The sequence below is a fragment of the Stenella coeruleoalba genome (assembly GCF_951394435.1).
Source record: "Stenella coeruleoalba genome assembly, chromosome: 7".
Lineage (NCBI taxonomy): Eukaryota > Metazoa > Chordata > Mammalia > Artiodactyla > Delphinidae > Stenella > Stenella coeruleoalba.
In genome coordinates, this window is record NC_137153.1 from 18,744,510 (window position 1) to 18,761,475 (window position 16,966).

Here is a 16,966-nt window from a genome sequence, read left to right on the forward strand (position 1 = left end):
CTGGTGGCGCAGTGGTTGAGAGTCCGCCTGCCGATGCAGGGGACACGAGTTCGTGCCCCGGTCCGGGAAGATCCCACATACCGCGGAGCGGCTGGGCCCGTGAGCCATGGCCGCTGAGCCTGCGCGTCCGGAGCCTGTGCTCCGCAATGGGAGAGGCCACAGCAGTGAGAGGCCCGCGTAGCGCAAAAAAAAAAAACAAACTAAAAGGTACAAGCACCCCAATGTTCACAGCAACACTATTTACAATAGCCAAGATACGGAAACAATTTAAATGTCCATCGATGGATGAATGGATAAAGAAGTTGCGGTACATATATACAATGAAATATTACTCCGACATAAAAATGAATGAAATAATGCCATTTGCAGCAACATGGATAGGCCTAGAGATTATCATACTTCATACTAAGTGAAGTAAGTCAGAAAGAAAGATAAATACCGTATGATATCACTTATGTGTGGAATCTAAAATATGACACAAATGAACTTATTTACGAAATAGAAGCAGATTCACAGACATAGAAAACAGGTTTATGGTTACCAAAGGGGAAAGGAGGTAGGGGAGGGATAAATTAGGAATTTGGGATTAGCAGATACACACTACTGTATATAAAACAGATAACCAACAAGGACCTACTATATAGCACAGGGAACTCTATGCAACATCTTGTAATAATGTATAATGGAAAAGAATCTGAAAAAGAATATATATGTGTGTATAAATGAATCACTTTGCTGTACACCTGAAACCTTGTAAATCAGCTCTATTCAAAAAAAAAAAAAAGGCCTTGCTTCACACGAGTGGGACATCACCAGGGTCTCACCAACAACGGCATTCATTGTTAATATATACGTCTCCACCGTGAGATCACTGGACGTAACGTTTTGAGCACATTTCCTGCTATTTGTAAGATTACATTCCCAGGAATACTGGTGACTTGATGGGTGACTAAAATACACTCTTTTTCATCAGAGGCAGTTAGGGGAGTTGTTCGGGGCACAGACTACAGTCAAACTGCCTGGAGTGGAATCTAGCTCTGCCACTTACAGGCTTCTTGACCTTGGACATATTGCTTAGTTCTTCTGTCTCAATAAAGTGGGAATAATAGCAGTGCCTACCTCATAGGGCTATTGTCAAGGTTAAATGAGTTAATATATGAAAAGCACTTGGAATTGCCTAGCACAGCATATATATTATGAAGGGTTTTTTTCTCACCTCTTCCTCCCCGCTCCCCTCCCCTCCTTCTTCCTCTTCCTTCTCCAATTATTATCATCATCATTATGATATAATTACTGGGTTTTTTTTCCTGTAAAACAGAGTCTTGGAGCCTCACATTGTAGCTGCCTTCCAGGGACGGTCAGAAGGCGCAGTCACTGCAAATGACTAAGACGTTTGCGACTCAGCTGTGGTTTGCTGGCTGCACAGTGGGGAGAGCTGAGCCTTGGCAAACTATTCTCCTGTACGAGGTCTGACCCTCAGGGGTTAAGGCTGAGCTCGTAACCAAGAAACGGGAGCGTGTTCGTGAATGTCACCTCAGAGCTCTGTCCCCCAGGCAGAGCTGCCATCACCACCTCAACCTGAAGGTAATTACCCTCTTAACATTTTGGTGAAATCTTCTTTTTTACACATTTTCAGTTATGCTTAGGTTTACGCTAGGTTTACAGTTATCTGTGCCCAAGCCCACTTCTCAGCCTGGATTGCAACCCCCTGCGGCCGGCGGTGTCCTCTCACTCACCTCTGTATCCTGACCTTTGCGCGGTGTCAGTGCTCCAGAAATGCTGGCTTCCTTACTGAGTTGCATTGAACTTGACTTTGGGAAGTTCCTTCAGCACTCCCAGAACCCTCTTCTGAATCAGGCAATCCGTGTCCTTTACGAGTGGATGTGCCTCCAGGAAAACACAGAAAGTAATTCTAAGCTAAGTTTGGTGAATGAACCGAGCAATGCCAATTCCGTCCTATGCATAAATTTACAAGGCTGGTTTTCTTGCGCGGCTCATAAGCCAGGTCTAGCTGCCATTCCGCTAGAAGCGTTCCAAAAATACCTTGAGCAGGGCCTTTAGAACAAGCGGGTGGAGTCCCCAAGACCAAGGCTGCTCTGGTTCCAGCGGGTGTTCCTGCGTGGGGCTGTAATGCTCAAATTGGCCACTAGAGGGAGACGCGTTCCAGACCCCATAGGAGCCTCGCAACTGCTCCAAGAACTTTATAAAGCCCGGCGGCCAGAGCAGCTGCAGTTCACAGCTCAGACAGTATCTAGCAGAGACGCTGGTGCCTCCACAGAACAGCTCCCGAGCGCTGCCCAAGGCTGACCGAGGCGGGGCACCAAGACAGGGACTCCCACATGGGCACAAGGTTGAGTCTTGCCTCCTGACCTGATCCTCCTGGAGAAGTGACCCCCGAGACCCTGGGCACCGTGCAGCCTCTTTCTATGACTCCATCTGGATTTGGCTGGCAGTGGGAACGAGCTCTGAGGGGCTGCCTGGGTCTCGGGGTGGTGGCAGCAGCCAGCTCTCCAGCCACCATGGCCAATGCCAGGAACTGAGGGGACGGTCGCTGCAGCCTCACGGGGAGCCCTCAGGTGAGTCTTGGGGCTGACTCTGTCCTAGCCCCTGGGCGTAGCTTTCTAAAGGCAGCCAGGGGACACAGGGCGCTGGGTTTGAGCATCCCCGGGATGTGGAGCGTGGAGGTGCTAGTGCTGGGTGGGAAAGTCCTAGCTGTCAGCCTGGGGCATCTGCTGGGCCCTCATCCAGATGCCTGGGCTGGTGGGTGTGAGCCCTCATTTGGGAGCCAGAGGAAGCGATCGCTTTAGTGGCAACTCTGCCAGCCTCATGTCACAGCTCCACAGCCTATTCAGGGGGCAGATGGGACAGGTGACAGTCCCTTTACGTGTGTGTGTGTGTGTGCCTGCAGGTGTGTCCAGTGGTGGAGCGTATGAAGGCAGAGCTTACTTATAAACCATCTGTGCCTCTCCAGCTCTGGGTTATGATTTAGGTGAACTAAGTACCGTTAGAGGAGGCAAGGGCTTAAAACCGACTCAGCGATTCTGTCTCCAGAGAGGGCCACATGCAGGGTGATCTCTATTTAGTTTTGATGAGTTACGAGCCCGGTAGAGTTAGACGCTGGAACCCAGCAAGGCTTGGGCCACCCCCTCAGCAGGCAGAATTGATTGTGTCCTGCTGCTGCCCAGAGGGGTACTTGGAGAACCAGGCTCCAGCTCTCAGCTCTGGTCTGCATCTGTGATTGCCTTTCGCAAAGGGATCCAACTGGCATTGTTTCTGGGACTGACTAGGCAGGCGGGTGGCCTCAGGAGACCAGGGACCCCTGTACCTGGCTGCTTGGCAGGATTAGAAAATGCTGAGGAGCTGTTGGTTCTCACCAGACTCCACCACTGACTCCCTGCATGCCCCTGTCCATGCAGCCCTCCCACATGCCCTGCCCCACACGAGGCTCGCTGGGACCAAGTGCCTAGCAGGTGTGTTCTTCCCATCACAGAGGTGATGGCCTGAGGCTGAACGAGCTCAGCTGATTGGGCCAAGTTCCCCAGGGATAAGAAGTGGAGCTGGGATGGGACCCCGTGTCCTCTGAGCCCACACTCCCCACAGGTCCCTTTGGTGTCTCCACCCTGCCCGTGTTTCTGTGGCTCTGGTCCCCTCCCTTCTGGCTCTCCTGGCTCCAGGTCACCTAACCTGGCCCTCTTCACTGCATCACTTTGGGCCCGAAAGGCGGCCACCAAAAGGGACTGACACACGCTTCCTGGACAGAGCAACTTCGCGCTAAGCCAGTGCCCTGGGTGGGAAGCCTCACCCTCTCTGACACCCATCGGTTCTTCCCCTCTGGGCCTCGGTTGGCTTACCTTTAGAATGGGAATATGATAGACCGATGCCACCTGCCTCCCTCACGGGGCTCCTGGGAAGCAGAGAGGTCCCAAAGGCAAAGGGTCTGCACTGCGGGGGCCGCACGCACACGGGTGCGGGGCTGGGAGGTATTGCTGTGTCGTCACCCCACTTGGCAATTAGTTGCACAGGCTGGGCCCAAAGGCTATAAGACCAATGCCGGGAAGGTCCAAATTCCTGCCCCCCATTCCCCAAGAAAGAAAAGCAGCCCCAGATAAAACCTGGGGCAGACAGAACATTCTTAGGTTTCATTCCCAAGGAGCAAACATTAGCAGCGCCGGCTGAACACTGCCAATCTCATGGCACGGCATCTGGCCTCCAGCTCAGCCCCTTTCCCAGCAGGCTCCCCAGGGCTCCACCAGCTCAGGGGTCCGGAGGGGCAGGGGAGGGGCCGCGCTACAGACACACTCCAGATAATGTGCTGCGCATTCCAGCTCTGATCCAGGAGCTGATGGGCAGACAGGGAAGCTGGGCCAAGCCCGGCTCCACACCTCCACCCCTGGTTCTCGGAGACCCCACGGGCTCTGGACGGCAGCTGCGGTTGCCTTTGGCAGAGAGAGGTTCTCTCTCTCAGAGGAGACACCGGCCTCCTGCTTTGCAGCTCCCCAGGACTGAGGCCAGAGGGCGGGGTGCCGCACGAGCACTTGGGAAACGAGGGAGGGTCCCCTGTAGCTTAGCAGCAGTGGAGCTGCCCAGGGCCGCACCTAGAGGCCCTCCCTGGGTGGAGGACTTAGACGGAGGGCCAGCATCAGGGGACTTGCAAACTGGACACAACTGCAGCCCGGAGAAGCGAGGCTGGGAGCCGTCTCTCCAAGAACCCCGGAGGGCAGGGAAGAGAGATGCCGGCAGGGCTGCAGGCTCCCCTCCACCCTTCCCTCCCACTGGCTGGAGGAAAGGCCCACAGGGCCTGGGAACACCCTGAGTGTGTGTGCCTGCGTGCGTGTGTGTGTGTGTGTGCATGACCGTGTGTGCGGGGCAGATGGCATCTCATTACTTGAAGAGCAGAAGCCCCAGCCATCCCTCCTGGGCCAGCGGAAGGACAGGTGGATGGCAACTGGTCAGCTCTGGCCTCCTGTCAGCCCTGAGGTCAGAGGTCTCTGGGGAGAAAAGTCAGGTTGTGAAAATAGGGGATTTGTGTTTGCTGTGCCCGGCAAGGGGGTCTGGCCATCGTCCCTGTTTATTGGAACAGGGTGGGTGCCTCTTTTCCCTTCAGTCAGTGGCCACTGTCCCCCCATTGCCACCTGCCAGGCCCTGTCCCCTTCTCACAGTGGTAGACGCCTGGCTAGGCTCTCTGGGCCTCAGGGTTGAGTTAGCTTCACGCTGGGCCTGGGACCCACCCATCCTCCCCGGGGGGCTTTTATCTTCCAAAGAATTCACTTTTTAAAAGCGAATTTTGGGGTTCGATATCCAGATAGTCAAAGAGCATCAGAACCGAAAGTCAACATAAATCAGTGGCTGGAACTGAGCAGAAAGTGGAGAGTCATTTGCAAGATCACCGAGCGTATGTGTGGGGAAAGGATATCGAGTATTTTAGGTAAATAAATACTTTGTGATCTGGCTCCGCAAATGATTTCCTCTTCTTACACAAAGAATGCAAACGTATCATAGAAAACCCAGAAAATCCAGCGAACGAAAAGAAGCACAAATCCCCACAATCCCACCCAGAGTCCCGTAATACACGTCTCACCCAGGGAAACCCAGAACATCTCTGAATAGCATCTTTCCCGTCACGTACTTGGGACATGTGTAGATATTACAAAATGGGATCACGTCGTGCACGCTTGTGTAAACGGGGCTGGTTCATTTCAAAGAGCATACACAGCATTTCCCCATGTGGATGGGACATTCTAGAAATTCCATGGGGTCCTCCCCCAGCCCCAGCGATCCAGCCTCAGGAGGCCATCGGACACCAGGGCCCTCCCCAGTCTAAGGCTGCCCAGACCTTAGTGTCTGGGGGACCTCACTGAGGCCACCTGCCCCTTGGGCTCCCATGGGGGTGAATCCCTGCTATGGTCCCCTGAACCCAGCCCTTCTGACCATGCCACCTTGGCCAGGTTTGGGAGCAGTTCTGGTCTTAGCTCTGTTGACTGGTGGTCTCTGTACCCCCACTTTATGTCTAGTTTCTCTCCATTTCCAACACAGAGCAGAAGCCCAAGTCTCCCTGATGTGCCCGGGACTCCAGAATCTTGGAAACTCCTCTGCTTGGGTCAAGAGGGTTGGCTTCGCCCAGCCCCACCCAGCATGGCCCTTGGTGTCCCCCAGCGCAGGGCTCCAGCCCCACCAAGACCTATGAAAGGGAGGGGACGGATCCCATGGTCAGAAAGGTCCAAAGGGCCTTGGCCTCCCCAAGCCAAGGAAGTTGAGGAGGGGGAATTTGGGTCCTAAGGATCCGGTGACTGATGCCTGCTGATGAGGGAGTTTCCCAGTGTTCAGGCTAAGGTCACCACTCATTTGTGTCTCCACCTACAGCTTATGTCCTTTCTCTCCCCCCTGCGTCCTCCCTTCCTCTCCTGCTGCTGCAGGACGCGATGGAGAACAAAGCCATGTACCTGCACGCCACCGTGAGCGACCGTGACTCTGGCTCCATCTTTGAGGAGCCCTTTGATGGCAGGAGCCTGTCCAAGCTGAACCTGTGTGAGGACGGTGAGTGCCTCTGGCTCGGTCTTAGGCGCGAGATCAGCCCTGCCCCCAACACCGGAACCTGGCATTGCCCCAGGGTGCTGGTGACCCCCCGACACTCACACACACAATACTGCATAGGTTGGAATGCGTGCTCGGAAGGGTCTTTTCTGTGTGTTTTCTCATTCATGCATCTCAACACACCTGTGTGACCAGCAAGATGAGACGCATTTTACAGAGGAGCTAGCGGAAACTGAGAAAAGCAGTAAGCATCACACAGCTCGTCGGTCACAGAGGGGCCCCAGCACTGAGTCTCCTGACCCCTAGAGCAATCCTTTTGCCTCTCTGCCATCCTCTCCTCTGGGGTCACACAAAAGGCAACTGAACCAAGAAGCCCAGACCCAGAACCTCCAGTGCGCTTCCTAAAGTGTTTGCAAGGAGGGAACGCACCTCTCCAGATGCTCATCCTCTCCTGGGACTGAGGCCTCAGGTCATGGCACAGGAAGGGGCCCCATCCTAGTGACCCAGACCGCACTGCATCTTTGGGGGCTGGTTATTTGCTAAAACCCTGGAGAGTCAACGGATGCAGTTTCCTCTAGAGGAGCTCAGAGCACCTTGCTCACAGCCAACTCCTGTGCAGCCAGCCCAGAGCTCGGTACTTAGTAGGTGCTTAATAAATGCTTATTGCCTGAATGAATACACTCCTCTTTGCAGTGAGTATAGGAGATGAGAGCTTCAACCCCACTTCAAAGATGAGTAGAAGGAAACTCACAGGAGAGTTTTGTAAAAACTTATGGTCAACGAGATGGAAACAGGCTGTCTTAGGGTTCTCCAGAGAAACAGAAGCACGAGGATGTCTACACACAAAAAGAGACTGATTATGGGGAATTGACTCACATGGCTATGGAGGCTGAGAAGTCCCACGATCTGCTGTCTGTAGCGTGGAGACCCAGGGAAGCTGGTGGTATAGTTCAGTCCGAGTCAGAAGGCCTGAGAACCAGAGAAGCCAATGGTGTAGATCACAGTCTGAGGGCCAGAGAGGATGAGATGATATGTCCCAGCTCCAGCAGTCAGGCAGGAAGCAAAAAGTGAATTTCCCCACCTTTTGTGCTATTCAGGCCCTCAACTGATTAGATGAGACCCACCCACATTGGGGAGGACAATCTGCTCTACCGATTCCACCAATTTAAAAGCTAATCTCATCTAGAACACCCTCATGGACACCCAGAAATGATGTTTAATCTGGTTACCCTTTGGCCCACCGAGCTGACATATAAAATTAACCATCCCAGATGCCTTTATTCAACCTTTTTCTCAAGCACCATGTTTCATTGTGTTCCTGTGTTCCACTCTGCCAACTGCCTTTGTCTTGAAATTACTCAAAATTAGAAAGGACTCCCCCTCACTCAACCCCATCTTTCCTCCCATGAGGTGCTGAGTGTAGGAAGGGAAGTTGGGTGGCTCAGAAAGGCAGGGATTAGGGATTGTCTCAGGAGGGAGAGGAGACAGGAGATCTGGGCCCTTCACCTGCCCTAGTAAACTACCCCCCATCAGAGCCCTTCCTCTGAATTCCAGTCCACAACCACATTTTGAGGACCCACAATGTGTCACGCTATGGGTTAGGTGCCAGAGATGCTCCAGAGAGAAACGAAACCATCCTTGTCCTCCAAGAGCTTCTGATCCCAGTGGGAGGGACTGGCATGGGGACAATTACCCACCATGTAAAGCAGGTAAAAACATGTGTGATTATTAAAGTCAAGCAGGGCGAAGCCTTTCTGGTAAAGGCCTTAAAGACTGAATACAGTTTTGTAAGAGAAGAGGTAGCTGGGGAAAGGCATTACCAGCTGAGTTGCACCAGACAGGCCAGTGTTTCTGTTAAGTTAATGACACCTGGGAAGAGAGGAAGCCCCCCCCCCCTCCCCCAGGGAGCTACCAATGCTCAGCTTTTCCCCATCAGTACATCAGCAAAGCCAAGCTGGCCTTCACATCCTTCATCCACCCTCTCCCCAGTGGCCCATCAGGAAAGAGGCCTGATTTGGGAAGAAAGAACTGGGGTACAGCTCAGAGAGGTAATTGCAGGACCACCCAGGCCATCCTGGGGTGCCAGTGGGGAAGGGCATGGCAGGGGGACCCCAGGGGTTGGGAGAGGCCTGGGGAGTGTCATTGGGCCATGGTTCCCCCTTCTCTTGACCTCATCTTACCTCCCCTTTTCTGAACCTGAGATTTTTAAAAAGGCCGTTTGGACCAGGACTGAAAAATAACAGTAACCCCAGCCATGGGGAGATCTGGTCGGAGGGTAGTTTTAGAACCAGGCCAGCAAGTGTCCCAGGGGTCACCTGAGCCGCAGCGCCCCGTGAAGTGTGGACAGCAGAGGTCGGAAGATGTAGGCTGGATGCTGACTCTTCCCTCCCCTGTCCCCACCCCGCCCCGGGGCATGGGACCTGATGGGCACATCCCCTCTCTGGGCCTCAGTGTCTCCATCTCAGTGCTCCACAGGGGCAGAGGGGGTGTCTCTGAGCTCCCATCCAGTCCTAAAATCCTGTGCACAGAAACAGACTTGGATGTTGTATTTGCGGTGTGGTCCTTTTAAAACCTGAGTTGGAGCAAAGCCCAGCAAAGGCTCCCACGTTGAAGGGAATGAAAACCCAGGCACTGACTGTGGCCAAGGAGCCTCTGACCCTCACAGTGGACCTGCTGGCACGCTCTACCCGACATACGCTGCCCCCAGACCCTCCAGGCGTCCCCCTCACCTCCTTCTGGTCTTTGCTCAAATCTCACCTCTGTGTCAGGGCCTCCCGTCCTCCCCTGCACACCCATTTCCCTCCTTCTCTTTTTCCTTTTTCACCGAGTCCTAGTCTCCTCAACATACTATATCATTTTCTTATTTATCATGTTTACTGTTTACTCTCTGTTCCTCATGGGAAGAGCATAGGCTGGACCAGGGCAGGCATCTCTGTTTTGTTCATCAGTGTCTCCCAGCCTGGGGCACAGCAGGTGCTCCCAAGTATCAATATTTGTTGAATGACTGAATGAACAAACTAATGGCTGAGCAAACACAGGGGTCCTTGAAATCTAAAGGTGGCGGAACAAATAAATTCTAAACCTGATTTCCACATCGTCTGGGTCTCCTCCACACTTCATTCCTGGACGCCAGACATGGGGCCGGGGGTGGAGGGGCGGCCGTGAAGACCCCGGGGAGACTGGAGTGTTGAGATGAAATCACCACCTAAAGGCTCCTCGGTTTCTGGTTTGATTTTTTTCCCCTTCCCTCTCATTTCTAAGAGGAAAATGGTGAGCTCCGACTTGGGGAAATTCAAGCCAGATTTGACGTGTTTCCCCGGCACTTTGCTGCTTTGATTCTCATCTCTACAGAGTAACAGGAGAGGGAGGAAGGGGTGGGGCTGGTAGGGGCGGAGGGAGGTTGATGGGAAAGCAGAGGTGGACAGAGGTGGGGACCCTGCCAGCCCCATCCCCCACACTCCGGGCCTTGAGTAAATGAAAGCAGTGTCGTCTGCTAGGCCTTGTAGGGGCTCCAAGTCCCTCCCAGGACTTTCCCCTTGAAAACAGGGAGATGGGAGGCGAGGGGGTCCCTCCTCTTGGCCTTGGGGATCTTGGGATCAGGCGGGAGCAAAGTTGCAAAACTTCAGTCTAGATATTGAGGTATGACTCAGGCGTCAACGCAGGTGGGACTTTAAAGACAGGGTGTAAACGCGGTGTTATTTACACGTCCCTGCCCCCTCCCCTCCTCTGCTCTGTCGTCTTCTCTTCCCCTCCTACCTGCCGCCATCCCTTCCCTTCTGTTCACGCACCAGGTGAGAAGGAAGCTGAGGGGCTATTAGGCACCCGCCATGACAGGCCACGTTGCCCCTCTCCCGCATGGTGCCACGCACATCCTTCCAGGCTCTCTCCGTCGCACCCCTGCTCCATGGTGACACCTTCGGGACCTCTCCATCCTCTGCACCCCTTGGCCGGGCGACCTCTCAGGACCCCGCCGCCTCCTTCCTGTGTCCGAGCCCCGCTGTGGATGGGAAGACGCCCAGGCAGGGCCCTCCTCACCTGCCGGTCTCCAGCGGGGCAGAGCATGGGCTCCACCTGTGTGGCTGGGATTTGTGGGTGGGCTCGTGACAGAACGCAACCTCCAAGGTCTTCCAGCCAAGCCCCCGCTGACCTCAGGGCCCACCAACACCTCCCTTGGAGCAGAAACCCAAACAGGGGTTGTCTGGGCCTGCGACCCCACCTCACCCCGCCTCCTCTGTGCCTCCCTCCCTCTGCCCCTCCCCTCCCCTTCCCCCGCCCCTCCCCTCCCCTCCCCTTCCCCCGCCCCTCCCCTCCCCTCCCCTTCCCCCGCCCCTCCCCTCCCCCGCCTCCGCCCCTCCCCCTCCCTGGTCCTGCCTTTCTCTTCCCCAGACAGCTGAAGCCTCTCCAATCTGGCGCGCAAAGGCAGAGGGCTGGGCGTGGGTGGTGTTCAGCCGGGCCTGGCTCCTCCACGGCCCTCTCCAAGGGCCAGAGAGAGGTGTTAGTGTCAGAAAAATATTGCAGTCACTCTCTCCCCGTGGCCTCGGGCCCTCCACCGCGCTCCCAGCATCATCCGTCGGCCGCGAATGGGAGGCTCGCAGAGGTAATGAGTTACACATGCGCCTGGCCGCGCCCAACGCCTGCAAGCCAGGCCGCTTGCTGCGTTTAGGGCCTGAGCTCCCCATTCCTGCGTCCCTGCCCCATAAAATTAAATTACTCTCCTAAGGGAGTCCCCGCATCTCCTTTCTCATCCATCACCTCTCCCTGGTTCATCTGGCGTAGCTGAGGGCTGCCGGGCAGCTGCCCAAGGGTGGGAGTGGAGTTCCTGGGAGGGTCTGGCTGGGGCCTCACAGAGGGTCAGGGCCTCTACAGGTTGGAGAATCCGGCACTGGAGCAGGAGAATAGCAGAGATGTTAACTCATGCGGTGCCGTGGTGCACTCAGCTCCCCCAGCTCACGGGGGGCTGGGGGCCAGGAAGGATCCTGGATCTCTTGGGCCCCAGGGACTGTCCCTCCACAAGAGGGGGGACAGCCCAGGGAGGTGCCAAGATGTTGAACTTTGGCAGGTCTGGGCTCGGCGCGGGGTGTCTTCTGTTGCCCCTGCATTCCCACCCGCTGCCACTCGCCACTCTCTGCCTTGTGGGGAGCCGCCCTGGCAGGACGGGGAGGATGGAAGATGGGAGCTTGCCTGTTTATCCTCAGCTCCTGCCCTATGGGGTCACCTTGGGCCACTGTGTCCTTCCACCCGAGGTCACAGCCCCTTGTAAGCCACCCTCTCCACTCGGGCTTTCTCCTTCTAGGCTCCAGTAACTGCTCCCCTCCTGGGCTTTGTAACCGAGGTGGTTACAGTTCAAGGACACCACTCTGTCCCTTGTGGGCATCTTACACCCTGGCCACACCTTTGCATATGTTCCCTTTATTAAATTCTATGACATTTCCTAATTTAAGTGGGCCATCTGTTTCACTGGGGCCCTGACCCTCTCATCCTCAGTGTTCCCATCTGCAAAATGGGAATAATGTTATTCAACTCACAGGACCCGTGGGGGAATCACGTGATATAACCCGAGTAGAGCACCTTGGACACAGTGCACCCTTGATACACACTTATTTCACCTCCCTGCCCTTTGGGGAGTCCTCTGCACATGTTGGGGAAATGGAGGACAGGGGGAGACAGAGAGGTCAGGGACAGCTACTGCCACCCAGGGTCTCCCAGGAAGCACCCACGCCAGTTCTCAGAGACCCCTGGCCTGGACAGTGTTTTTTTTTTAATTTATTATTTAATTAATTAATTTTTGGCTGCATTAGGTCTTCATTGCTGCGTGCGGGCTTCCTCTAGTTGCAGTGAGCAGGGGCTACTCTTCATTGTGGTGCGTGGGCTTCTCATTGCAATGACTTCTCTTGTGGAGCACCGGCTCCAGGCGCACAGGCTTCAGTAGTTGTGGCACACGGGCTTCAGTAGTTGTGCACACGGGCTTCAGTAGTTGTGGCTCGCGGGCTCTAGAGCGCAGGCTCAGTACTTGTGGCTCCCAGGCTTAGTTGCTCCACAGCATGTGGGATCTTCCCAAACCAAGGCTCGAGGGGTTCGTGTCCCCTGCATTAGCAGGCAGATTCCTAACCACTGTGCCACCAGGGAAGCCCCTGGACAGTGTTTTAAGTCTGGTTCCTCCTTCTGCTAAAGAAGGCAGAGTTTGGGTTAGTGGGCTTCCTCGTGAAGACTAGATACTAGAGGAAACCAAGCAAGTTCTTTTAGTCCTAATCCCCAAAGAGTACAGTAGGATCTGTAAGAAATATTCTGGGTCCCGAGGGCACCTGGCTCTGTGGCAGGTGTGAGTCTGTCCACCCCCGTACCCCCATCAGAGACAGTAGGTCCCTGAGGTTGGCTAGAAGAGTCGAGGGGTGCATTTCATTGTTCCTGGTGGAGGATGGCATTCGGTGCAGACTACACATGGCCTCACTCGCCCCAGGCACCTGAGTCCACACAAGGAACTGGGACCTCCTTCATCCAAAGAGGACAGGGTTTTATGGTGCTGCTGGTGAGTGCAGAAATAAAAGGTCTTGGTTCCTGCCCTCAAGGGGCTTAAAGTCCCCAGAAGACACAGACCTCTCATTATAATGTGATTCATTTTCAAATGGAAGTGCAGTTTAGAGGGGAGAGTTTCGGCACTCTGCCTTGGGAAGGAAGGAAGTTCTGCAAAGTCAGGAGCATGGAGGCGTGTCCTTCCCTTCCCAGCCATGCTCCACTCTATGGATGCAGTGCAGTGGCAGAGTTAGGTTTAACCAGGGTCAGAGTGCTGCCCAGTGAGTGAGAGAGGAAGTCAGAGAGGGACGAGAGAGGGGAGGCTGTGGGAGACAGTGGCTAACGTAAATCATGGAATGCAAGTCGGACAAGAAGGGAAGGCTGGATGGGAGACAGGAAGGGTGGTGGAAAGACGGTGGGGTCCGTGGTTAGTAGGTCCTGGTGAGGTCAGGGAATGCCGAGTTGGCGTTCTGGACGGAGGGCACCAGGAAAACCTGAGAGGTAGCTCTCACCTGGGACGCGTGAAATTGGGATTAAGAAAGGGCCTTGATGATTGGTAGAGCCAATCAAAATGTCATGTGAGCCACATGTGCAATTTTCAACTTTCTGGTAGCCACACAAAAAGGTAGAGACACAGATGAACCGAATTTAAATACAGGAATGTATTTGCTTCAATCCAGTATATCCAAAACAGTATCAATTCGCTATGTAATCACTGTAAAAGCGATGGAGATATTTATACATGTTTACTCGGGCTGAGCCTTCAAAACCCGGTGTGTATTTTGCATCCCGAGCCCATCTCATTTTTGCCCACATTTCGAGTGCATGAGGGAGAACGTGCCATTAGGAGAGGGAAGGTAAGGACCAGTCAGAACTGGAGATTGAGAGAGAGCGACAGTGAGCGCAGAGATGGGGAGGGTAGCACGTGTCCCTTAGCGCGAGGAGAAGCATACAGTCGTGTGATGTGAGAGCTGGGATTTTTTTTTTTTTTTTTTTTTTTTTTTTTTTTTTGCGGTACGCAGGCCTCTCACTGCTGCGGCCTCTCACGTTGCGGAGCACAGGCTCCGGACGCGCAGGCTCAGCGGCCATGGCTCACGGGCCCAGCCGCTCCGCGGCATGTGGGATCTTCCCGGACCGGGGCATGAACCCGCGTCCCCTGCATCGGCAGGCGGACTCTCAACCACTGCGCCACCAGGGGAGCCCGAGAGCTGGGAGTTTTATGGAGAAGAGAGAGAAGGTTCTGGAAGTAACGAGGAGCAAATAAAACCACCTACCGCACCCTTAGGTCAGTTGCATGAATGTGGGAGAGAGAAATCCATACTTGAGAAGAAAAGGGAAGCAGGGTTCAGTTAGAAGAAGAAAGAACAGGAAATGTTCGAGCAGAGGTTGGGGAAATCAGGGTTTTTTGGTTGGCTGGCTGGGACATCTTGGGCCACAGTGAGAAGGTTTCAGCAGATGGGGAGGGAGATGTCAAAGGAGAAGAAACAAGGCTGTCTGGGGATTATGGTGGTTGATGGGGGAGGCTTGGGGCTTCTGTGGGGCTGATAGAAGTCAGGATCGAGGACTCAGTGAGGCTGGGGTGCTGGTCTCAGGGCAGAGCTGCTGGCAAGACTGAGTGTTGATGATAGGGGTCTTGCCAGGAGCACACAGCCCTAGGGCACCAGTGCCCCCTTCCCAACTGTGGTGTGTGGGCCAAGGGGAGGGGGGCCTTGTCCTGGAGCGCCAGGAGCTCTGGAGATCATTTTGGCTCTTGTGGAGACAGGGAGATCGGGGGAGGCCAAGGGAGGTGGTGGGAAGGGGGCAGGGGTCCTGTAGCGGTGATGATACGGTGTGATACATACAAGCGATCATGATACAATAGTTCCCCTTGAGGGGGCAGCACGCTGTGCTCAGGGCTTCAATACATTGTCTCCAAAGCACAGGGAGCTCAGCTTGGTGCTCTGTGATGACCTAGATGGGTGGGATGGAGGGGGTCAGGGATGGGAGGGAGGTCCAGTAGGGAGGGGATATATGTATACATATAGCTGATTCACTTCGTGGTACAGCCGAAACTAACACAACATTGTAAAGCAACTATAGTCCAAGAAAAAAATAATTAAGGTAAATTAAAATAACACCTCAGGGGCTTCCCTGGTGGCGCAGTGGTTGAGAGTCCGCCTGCCGATGCAGGGGACACAGGTTCGTGCCCCGGTCGGGGAAGATCCCACGTGCCGCGGAGCGGCTGGGCCCGTGAGCCATGGCCGCTGAGCCTGCACGTCCGGAGCCTGTGCTCTGCAACGGGAGAGGCCACAGCCGTGAGAGGCCCGCCTACAGCAAAACAAAACAAAACAAAACAAAACAAACCCACCTCAGGACATATTATTATTCCCAGTTTGTCGATGAGAAGGTAACATCTTAGGTGACGCAAATTGCCCAAGGTCACCCATGTAGTCAGAGGCAGAGCCTGGATTCAAATCCACATCTGCCTGGTCCTTAAACCCCGCCCCTCAGCGTAGCTCACCCTGTTCACTGCGGTTCCAGGACTCGGAGACCCTGGACTTTCAAGAGCTAGGCTGCTGGTGGTGAGGGGCTGAGCGTGGATTCTTGGAGTTTCAGGTTTCAGAGGTGGAGACATCCTGGGGAATGACAAAGCTAGGACGGGGCCGTGGGAATAAATGGCTCTGTTGCAGGAGAGAGATGGAATGAATTATTCTAAGAGGAAATAGATATAAACCCAAATAGGTTTGGACAGGAGCACAAGGACAGGGTCTTAAATGGCTTCAGAGGGAAGCCTGGGACACTATCCTCTACAGACATTAGGTCAGAGAAATGCCCCTCTCTCCCCAGCATCCTCCCCCTTCCCCCCACCATCTCCTGTGGCTTCTGGGCTGGAGTCTAAACTGCATATGCAGAGTTCAGCAGTAGGTTTTGGAAGATATAAACGCGGCCATGAAGAGGGAGCCCAGCAGGGTAGGGCTGGCCAGGACCCTGCCCTGCAGACGCAGATGCTGGTTAACCTAAGGCCCAGCCACAGAGCCGATGGGGGCCCGTGATTGTTCCAGCCTTCCGCACAGTGTCCTGAAGCCCACCTGTTCCCTGGTACCTTCCTATTTCCTGCTATCTGGCTTGAGATTGAGTTCAAGTCAAGACAACCCAAGATGTTCATAGCGGGCAGAAGAAGCCACGTGTTTAGGAAGTCCTGTTAAGAGAGGGGGCTGCAGGGAGGGGCTGGCTGCTGGCCTCCTCTCCTGACACTCCGTGTGGGTGAGTTTCTCCAATTGATGGAGGAGGGACTGGGAAGGTAGAACGTACCAGAGACCCGAAGGCGGCAGATGGCAGCCATCAGGTTGGGAGGGGCAGATTGAAAAGGATTAAGAGGACAGGGGAGACTGGGACAAGTGTCCTGTCTGAAGCTCGCAGGAACCGTTTGGTTTACGGCGCTCAGCTCTCCCTGCATGTTGATTCATAGAGCACTACTCACTCTTAACAGTGTCTCTGTTTGAAAATGATCTCATCGTTTGTGCACGGGTAACAGTGAGCTTGATCTTGTCCCTTTGCCCGGCAAGTTCTGTCTGGGCATCTTGGTTCTCTGGTCCCATTCTGACCTCAGTATATCATGTAGGAATTCCTTTCTTCCCTCTGGAGCTATGATGATCTCCCAAACCTGACCTAAGGGCATCTATTAAAATGTAAATATGGCATCTTAAGTATTCTAAGCATTTCCAGTGTGTCCAGGGGGAGCTGCCTTTCACATGTAGGTTTATGGGGGTGGGGGCGGGAGTGGTCCCTGGATGCTGACAGACTGAAGGTGAAAAGGGCATTGTCTTGCCAGCAGGTGGAAGTAAGAAAAGCCTGCCTACCTGGGGACGCCCAGGGCAGCCCCAGGACCCTCAGCTTGTTGGGTGTGTCCTTTCCCTGCCCTCTGAGGAAGGCCCTCCTGGTAAAG

The 16,966-nt window shown here is 54.4% G+C and overlaps 1 protein-coding gene across 3 annotated transcripts in view; it reads left to right on the plus strand.

The window, feature by feature from the left end:
- Nucleotides 1-2,217: 2,217 nt before the first annotated feature.
- SCARA5 (scavenger receptor class A member 5) overlaps nt 2,218-16,966 on the plus strand; it is a 125,194-nt gene continuing 110,445 nt past the window's right edge. For 2 of the 3 annotated variants that reach the window (XM_079927777.1, XM_079927778.1), the window contains exons 1-2: nt 2,218-2,576; nt 6,414-6,534. In XM_079927777.1, coding sequence (XP_079783903.1) covers nt 6,420-6,534 — 115 coding nt within the window. In that variant the 5' untranslated portion in view covers nt 2,218-2,576; nt 6,414-6,419. The remainder of the gene's footprint in view (nt 2,577-6,413; nt 6,535-16,966) is intronic. The other variant, XM_079927779.1, reaches the window with a different exon arrangement.